This window comes from Leishmania braziliensis, chromosome 27 (assembly GCF_000002845.2).
Source record: "Leishmania braziliensis MHOM/BR/75/M2904 complete genome, chromosome 27".
NCBI classification, from domain to species: Eukaryota; Euglenozoa; class Kinetoplastea; order Trypanosomatida; family Trypanosomatidae; genus Leishmania; species Leishmania braziliensis.
The window spans coordinates 319,338-328,260 of NC_009319.2; the positions used below are offsets into that span (position 1 = coordinate 319,338).

The 8,923-nt window shown below is 57.3% G+C and overlaps 2 protein-coding genes across 2 annotated transcripts; both read left to right on the plus strand.

Moving 5' to 3' along the window:
• Positions 1-1,163: 1,163 nt before the first annotated feature.
• Positions 1,164-5,186, plus strand: LBRM_27_0860 (conserved hypothetical protein; the record flags this gene model as incomplete). The annotated part of the gene is made up of 1 exon (XM_001565795.2): positions 1,164-5,186. One exon carries the CDS (start codon positions 1,164-1,166, stop codon positions 5,184-5,186), a length of 4,023 nt encoding a protein of 1,340 aa, XP_001565845.2.
• Positions 5,187-7,400: 2,214 nt separating this feature from the next.
• On the plus strand, positions 7,401-8,360 carry LBRM_27_0870 (conserved hypothetical protein; the record flags this gene model as incomplete). The annotated part of the gene is made up of 1 exon (XM_001565796.1): positions 7,401-8,360. One exon carries the CDS (start codon positions 7,401-7,403, stop codon positions 8,358-8,360), a length of 960 nt encoding a protein of 319 aa, XP_001565846.1.
• Between the last annotated feature and the right edge of the window lie 563 nt (positions 8,361-8,923).

Here is an 8,923-nt window from a genome sequence, read left to right on the forward strand (position 1 = left end):
CTCTTGTGCTTCTTTTTCCTGTTGAGACTTTTCGTTTTGGGGGTCCTCTCTCATCCCCTGCACGCTTGGGCGCCCTTCCTCTTTGCTCTTTTCCGTCCTTCACTTCTGTGCTCATTCATCTTGTTTCTGTTGTTTTTCCCCTTTTGTTTGCTCTGTTGTCGCTGCCAGCATAGGCGAATCTGTGGACGCACACGTCTCTGCTTCTATGTGTGCTCGTGTGTGTGTGTACTCGTGTGTGTGTGTGTGTGTGTGTGCTCGTGTGGATTTGCACCTCTTCGTGTTATTCGTATCCCCAATAACGATGTGAAGTGCCACTGCTCGAAGGCGACGGAAACGAAAAAAAGAAAAAAATCGAAGGAAAAATGTGACGAAGGAAACCCAATACGAAGATGGAAGCTCACGTCAGCAGTTCGCCATGATACGCCGCCATTCATTAAGGTGCAGGGCTCGTGACTGAACGCGTGTACTGAGGCGGAGAAAGGGAAAAAGGGTGGAAAAGAAACAGTGATTAAACAGAGGGCAGATTGACAGTACGGTAGTATGAGGTATATATATATATATACGCGACGGTGTTTTCCCTGACCCTCTAACACCTACCGCGGGCTCCACCCCCCACCCCCCTTCTCTCCCCTCCTTTGGTGCTTGATGGGTCTCCTTCAGGAAAGCAGGTTAACAACAAGGACAACGACAACAACAACAACAAAACGTGTACACGCCGCTCATAGTGGCGAGGCGGCAAGTAGAAAGGCTGGGAAACACTTATGCATGCAGAAGCGGCGATCCCTCTCCCATCCGCCTTCATTTTGCTCTTTCGCCGGTAGTGACTGTGATCTTCGCGATACTTGCGCCGTCTGCATGTCATTGCTGCACTCACAAGCGGCTTCACGTTCCCCTTGATCCTCACGCGTGCACTCTGCCGTTTTCTCTCTGTCTCTCTGTTGGTTTTCCACCGCACCATCGCGTCGTTCCCATATCTTCAGCGCTGAAGGCTCAACTCTCAAGGACAGGCAAGAAAAAAAGGGGCAGCCAGCGGAGCAACAACAGCAGCAGCAAAACAAACCAAAAAAACGTCTAGGGAGGAGTCGACTCCTGGTGGTTCCTTCGTAGGCTGTTCATCGGTAACGCTTCCTTTTAGGGCCGCGATTGCGTACTGTAAAACACGAATGATGGCAGGATCACCAAAGTTGGTGCTCGGGAGTTTGCATAATATCAGCGAGCGTAGCATCTTCTTTATCCCACTCGAGAATGATCGTCTCGACTTGAAGACCGTTAGCACAGCTCCCCCGTCGCACCGCAGCGTACTCCAGCGCAATGGTTTGGTAGCAAAGGTGTGCGTTGGCGTAACGCTTTACGAAGCGTGGGCCCCAACCACCTCGCCGCCCTCGTACACGTCACCAGGAGGCGAGACGTGCGCGTCCGACGCAGCCGATTCAGTGGGGCAGCACACACTATCCGCAGCGAGGCGAGAGGAGCTGTGTCGTAGTGCGCTGGTGTACGCCGGATTGCTACATGATAGATGGGATGGGTTAGTAATTCCAGAAGAATTCGCGGCGACGCCGTGGCCAGTGCACACCGAAAAACAGTACACGGAACTCATGGAAGAGCTGATGATACGGAAGGTTTGTGCCACAGTCAACACCTCAGGCTTCTGTGTACCTGTCTTGTCCATTGACGAGTTCGTTTACAAGCACAAGGGAGTGCGAGTATGTCTTGGTGTGACGTGGATGCCGCGCTACCCGCAGAACCTGTGGCAGTGGGCGGCTCAGTTTGCGCAGTCTGGCCACCGCGTGCCAGAAGCATCGCTCCTAGCGCTGTTACACCACATGACGGCCGGCGCACTCTCACTGAGCACGGCCATCAGCACGGCAAGCAGACTGAATGCAACACCTTCCTTGTTCGTTGCACTGGAGAAGGTGCTTGTGTACCAGGCCGTGGAAGTGGTAAAGAGGACTGCGAACAAGGCTGACTCAGAGGAGGTGGGGGGAGGCTTAACGTTTGTGTTATCTACCGGCGCGTTCAAGTGGCGGCAAGCAGAGCCATGTGCTGACAAGAACAGCGAGAGAAACGCGACTGCACACTTCTGCAAAGAATGTCGGATAAATCACGTGATCGTCCCTGAGGCGGAGCTGTTGGTTTATCGTCCGCCTGAGGATTGTTCTCCAGAGCTGTATCCAACGAACGGCAACGCGGCCGCAAAGCGGGTTGCCTGGGAACTTGGCGTCGTGATCTACCTCCTCGCCGCTGGCGCTGCCGGCACAGGCAACGCCCCCGCCGTCACATCTCCGTGCCACCGTAGCTCCCGCTCTGTTCGCCTGCGCGAGCTGGCGCCGCTCAACTCAGCGGACCACACTCCTGACTCGCTGTGGAAGCGACTGCGGCACGAGCTGGAGCGCCGTGGCTACAGCAGCACAATCGTGACCGTGGTTGCACAGCTCCTCTCGCTTGACCCCCTTACGCGACCATCGCTGAACACCGTGGACCATATGTTACAGGAACTCCAACGTCCAACCCCTGTGCGCCGCTTTCCGTTTGCTCTGGGCTCGTACAACCTGCTGCGGATGCCGAACCCGACCGACGTCAGCCTAAACCCCGGCGCACGGCGGTATACCATGGAGGGCAGGTGCGTCTTATGCAAAAGACAGCGTGGGAGCACGGCATCGTGCGCCAAGGGCAGCGACCACATACCGGGCTTGTCATCGCCGTCATGGTCTGACGATGAGCTTCTGCCTCAGTTGCCCGGCATGCACTCGCACTACATCACCTTTCTTTATCCTTTATGCGGGTCTAGCGACGCGCGTCGGCGACGCAAACTAGTGGCACTGGCCTTACAAATCCCCCACGGGAGCACCAAAGCCAGCAGCAGCATCGTCCGCGACACCGCGCCACTGCTGGACAGTACGCTGCTGTTTCAGGTGTTTGGCGGCTTCGCCGTGTACGAGCGGGTGCTGGATCTCAACACGAAGGGTCAGGCCTTCTACCGCGTGACGGTGAGGGAGGTGCTCGTCCCGTACCCGAGTGAGGGGCTGCGCCGCTCAGAGTTGACGCTGGTTAAGCTCACAATCGATTTTTGCGGCGGCCTCCCGTGGCCATCCTCCTGCACAGAAATTTTACAGAAAAGCGGCCGTGTCTCCCGCAGTGCTCCATTGGGCTTCACTGGAGCCCAGCACGACGTGGAGTGGTTTGGCTGGGTTCTTCCTGGCGAGCGCTTCAGCTTGCCAAACGGAGGTCATTGGACGGCGCCGCGCGATGGCGCCTTCGTGTTCTGGTTCAGCTCGGACCTGCGGCCAACGGATCGTGACCGCTACTTTGCCTTGACAAGTTTGCGCGCTGCGACGCTGGCAGCAACGCTGTCGCGCACTGTGATGCCTGATTCACTCTTTCGGCTACACGCTGGCGACAAGGGACGCGTCGGTAATCTTCTGGGGGGTCGCGTGGTGAGTGTCACCCGACCTAGCGCTTACCTGAGACGCTTCAGCATGTTGCGGGGCAGCATACTGCACCGCCGCTCGTGCGACAGCGTGGCAGACATTGTCCTGCCCTCGGCAACGCGCGAAATCGTGGAGGAGGGGGAGAAGATGGACACCCTTCCGGCGCATGGTCTGCTGTCTCTCTACGCCTTACCGGTGCAAAATACGCAGGAAGAGCCACCGAACAATAGGCGACGCCGGCCCAGCAGCATAAAGAACAGGGTGCCGTCGCGCTGCACTGCCGCGTTCCCTGTGGGGGTTATCGATGCCGTTGAAGCAACTTCTGAGGCACAGAGGCGCTCTGATGCCACCCCTACTCTATCGCTCTTTCGTCTGGCGAAGGGCACCTCGTACCGAGACACACCCACCACACATCCGCTCCATCACCCTGGTCGTTGTTTCGAGACACCAAGGCCAGATGCGTGCGCCAGTGCCGACCGCACGAAGTCGTTATCACCGGACTTGGCAGAGACATGCAACCAAACGCGCTTGACGGAGCGCAATGCCACCCAGCTACCCGTGTACCACGACGCCAGCGCCAACCGCGCACGAGCCGTGGCTGCTCCTGAGCAAAGCACCCCGCCCGCAGTGTCGCGCTCCCTCATCTCTGGGCGGAAGAAGACGTGCGAGTTACATGCCATGACGGTCTCCTTTGAAGAGCTGCGTGATGCGGCAGTGGTGCAGTCTCAATCTGGCGCGCCGTTAAGCGTTGTCGCTGAGCGTCCTGTCTTGAGTGCAATAGCGTTGGCACAGTCGATGCCCTTCACGCAAAGCATCAGTCGCAGAGGCTCGCCGCGACCCTTGAAGCTGCGCACTGTCGCTTATTGTGGGACGGGGGAGGTGGGCATCGAGGAAACCTCCTCGGCGACGACGCCGAAGCTGCCACCGATTAGCGGCGCCCAGTCTTCTGGACTCCGCGACATGCATGTCAACGGCGTGTGGCTGCCAAGCGAGACGGTAGATGCGACATTCCGTGCACTGACGTTCTGCGTCCTCGCCACCGGTGAGCACGGTTACATGCACCCACCAGTGAAGATCTCTACAGGGGTGGCGCATGCCATCCGTGCGCTGCCGGGCGCGGCGTTCTTGTCCTTTCTGTCGAATCAGGTGCCGCTGCTTCACCACAATCATCCACAGCTGGACGCGGTGGCTCTCTCGCTGATGCTACCTCACCACGGGTTCACGTGCTACGCTGCAGACGGTACCCTTTTGGGAGTCCTGGCACTGCGGTGCAGCACCAAGACTGACCCAGACGCCACGGCTGGCGAGTTTGAGCTCGTGACGCAAGCCAGCGCGACGTGCCGCAGGAAAAGCGATGCCTTGCGTACCATATATGCGTCGTACGTGGCGGGGAATGTTGGAGCTGAAGCGCATAGGAGGCGAGTCAGTGTCAGTGCAAGCAAGGCAAGAAACGACGACGGCACCGCGGACGGAGAGGCCAGCCCTCTGCGCCACATGTCCTACGTGCCGCACCGTGCGTCAGGTAATCGAAATAGGTGGGCCAACACCCCAGAGAACCAGACGCTGAGCTTTACGAGTACCCGTCCTCTCGTGGGCGACTTCACTCCAAGCGAAAACGGCGACATATCGCTGTCTCCGACGCAGGGGACGGACATGGCACTACCGGCGTGCTGGATGGACTTTGACGAGGCGTCCACGGCGCTTCTGTTTGCAGACGCGGAGCAGTCAATGTGGGTGCCGTACAGGATCGGTGAATAGCCGTACGCAGTGACGCCGCCAGCGCTCGTCTTCTACTCCTTTTGCCTTTGTGCCTCCTCCTCTCTCCCTCCTGTTGTTTACACGCGCGCACGCGCCTTTTCCCGCCCTGCCCTCATCTCCCTCTTTTTAGAGGTCATCCTCTTCTCTGTTTGTGTAACTCGGGTATCCCCTCACCCGCATCATCTGTGCCCCATACTCCTTCCGCCCGCTTTCTCCTTTCGTACTCTCCCATGGCTTTCCACCCACCCGCCCACTCCCACCACCTTGTTCGCGTTGCCCCATGCTCGTAGGGATCTTTTTCGCTGTCTGCTTGAGAGTGTGTATGCTTGCAGCTCTGTGTCCTCTATCGATGCTTTTCGGCTCAACGACGGAACAAGCGCTGGGTGACACCAGTGTGTGTGTGTGTGCTCATAGAACCCTGTCACTCGAACTTTCTAAAAGTAGGCGAACTTGTTTCATCACCCCACACCCTCCCATTGCCATCATCCTCGTCGAACATGACTCTGTGGACGTATGGGTGTATGTGTGTGTGTGTGCTACACCGCTGCGTGTACGTGGCCTTTAGACTCCCGCCTTTCTGTTTTCTTCTGCTCTGCGTGTGGTGTGGAGGAAGGAAAAACAGAAGCAAACGGAGAGTGAAGAAGAGTGCGGCCTCCTCCCCCTCCAGTCGCCTTCACGGCTCCGCCATTGCCGCAGCGCTCTCCTTCATTCGTATTCTTGATCGTCTCACAGAGGGGATTTTCTTCCGTTGCTCTTGCACATAACTCACGTGTGCAGCGCTGCTTCTTCTTCTCCTCCCTTCCCCCTTCTTGCCAAACTCCACATGGATGTGCAATGGGTTCACATATAGGACTGTTAACTTTCACCACGTGCAGCGGCGCAGCACGTTGCCCGCACACGCCTAAGGAGAGAGGCAGAGAAACCGGCGTGCGGACATCTGTGAGCACACGCGGGTGCAGATGGACGTACTCGTACGTAACGACGGGTCTGTGTGCTGATTTCTGCGTCTCGTGTGCACGATACACAGCTCTTCTCTCTCCCCCCTCCTCATCTGTCTTTTCCTCCATTTTTCCCCACTCTTGCACTGAGACGTTTTGTGTGTCTTTTTGTGGGTGGGTCTACCTGTCTTAGTGCACGCTTCCGTTGGCCCTTTAAGTGCCAAAGAGGAGGAAAGCAAACGGTCTCGGTAGAATTGGTTTGCCTGCCCGTGCCGCACTTTTGTTTTAGGTTTGCTGCTCTCGCTTTTGCTTATGACGTTCCCCTATTCTTTAACGCTGCTCTCCGAGTCCCTTTCGTCCTCCCTCTTCAGTTTTTCATTCCCTATTCCCATGTCAGTGGCCCTGTTCTGTAAACCTGTTCACACATGGTGGCCTTCTCTCTGTCCTTCTCTCTCTTTTGCGCTCTTTTATGTGCTCCCCCTCCCTCTCTCGTGGCACACTACCGCCGCGTGCGTACACTTACAAGTGTGAATAAGGTGTACCACGCGCTCGATGAAAGAGTAGGCATTGCCTGGGGGCACTTGCCGTTTGAGCTGTGTGTGTGTAGGTGCGCCAATCACACCGTGTCATTTTTTCCGGCGCCTATGACGAAGATGTTGTGGACTTCAATATCATTTTCGGCTTGCATGCAGCCTTGTCGAACACAGCTCTTCCTCCTGCACACAGCCAGCATCGTTTTCATCTGTGTGTGTATGCACGCGACCATGGGTTCCGTGTATCTGTGACGTCAACGGACATACCCCATGTTGTAGAATTTTCCGTCCTGTATGGGAAACCGAGTGGGGCAACTACAAGAGTGGAGTGGCACCAACCTCCCCTCAGCCGCACCCTTTGCCCTCCCGCGTTTTCAAGGCACCCTTCTCTCCTGTTGGGTAACTCGATTTGCACACAACTATACATCGATATAAGTGGCGCACTCTCGCGCTGCGCAGCGTGGGCAACATCTCACCAAGCAACGATGAAACTTCTCCTCATCCTTTCCTGTTCCCCCCCCCCTCCCCCTCCTCTCTCTCTTTGTGCAGTTGTACCAGTACCCGCAGAGAGCTGCTGCAGCCACCGCTGCTGCCGTTGCCGCTCCCTCTGACTCGGTGCCTGATGCCAATGGTGTGCTTTTCTTCTGTCTCCATTTCTTTTCTTGGTTGATCAGATCACGACCTACCGTACCGAGGTCTTCCTACGATATGGTGTCCACCAAGCGAGGAGGAGGTGGTACAGAATGCGATCGCTGAGTGGCACGGTACTCTGGCGCCACTGCGGGCTGCTGCCGAGTGTTCAATCCGCGCCGACTCTCTCACACGTTTGCCGTCGCCTCAGCACACTCGGCTGCACAGTTGTCACCTCACGCGCCTACCACACACGACCTTCGAAGTCAGCGGCCTTGTCGGCTAACGACTTCGCGACACTCACCCCCCTTCTGCTACTGCGCCAAGCGCTGCAGCAGCACACCGAACTGGACGGCACCGACGTGGGTGCGCAACTCACCCCTGGCGAGCAACACATCATTATTTCTCGCACCAAGTTTTGCCACTTCTGCGCCACTGCGCATGTCGAGGACCCGGAAGCCGCCCTGGCAGACTTGGAGGCGGCGGGTGTGGTGGTGGTGCTGGACGGCGGGAGCTTGATTCACCTGCGGCCGGCATTGTACCTTGAAACACTGGAAATAATTCGCAATGCGGCAACCGCGTCAAACGCCGGCAACGGGACGCCTGCGACGAACTCGGTGCCGTCAGTGAATGGGAGCAGCTTTCTGCTGGAGGAAGCGGAGCGCCGTGTCGCAGAGCTAACCAAAAGAGAGAAGGCGATGCGGAATCAACTGGAGCCCGCCATCGCGCGAGCAGCACGCTGGCGTCGCACGGTGTGGGGAGGTGCGCTGCTCTACGCCGGTGCTCAGCTCGCCGTCATCTCCCGTCTCACCTACTTCGACTTAGACTGGGACATTATGGAGCCGGTCTCGTACATCATCACGATTACCAACTCGCTTGTCTTCTTCCTGTACTACCTGCGCTTCCACAGCGACCACTCCTATGGCGCCTTTGATCAGCGATTTCTGCCTCGAAAGGTGCGCCAGTACGCCCCCAAGGACTTCGACTGGGCGGCGTACGCGGATGTGTGTCAGCAAGTGGTTGAGGCGCGCGCTATACTCGACTGTCTTTCCAAATGGGCTGAGAAGCACTGAGAGGGACTCTGAGAGTAATCAAAGAAGTGTTTTGTAGTGCTCCGTGGGTGTGAGGGGAGGGGGGGGACGGAAAGACTGGGCCGGGGGGGTGTAGTTGTGAGATTTGAACAGTGACTAATGAGTGCGGTTGTGTGAACTCGCCCTCTGTGGATGCTAGCCTCCTGGGTGGCCTGTGTCGTTTGCATGGATGCTGCTCGGGGGAGAGGGGAGTACTTGGTCTGCAAAGCCTTTTGACTCTCCATTTCTCTTTTCGTCGATTTTCTCCCTCTCCCTCTCCCCTTTTCTCTCGACTGGCATGACCGTCCCTGCAACGCGCGGGTGTGCTTTGTCCTTATTTCTTCCGGCTGTTCTACTTCTCTACGCTCCAGCGCGTCCGTGTGTGTGTGTGTGGGGGGGGGGGCCTTTCGCGCGCTCAAGGACTTCTCAGCGCCTGTGTACTGCCACCAGGGCCTCGGTTCGTTTGCCCTTTCCAAATGCCATTTCTTTAGGTGAGTCAGCATGGCACTGGAGAACGCTTGGAGTGGCTAGAGAGCCACAGCGAAGAAGCACTGCGTCCTCTCTCA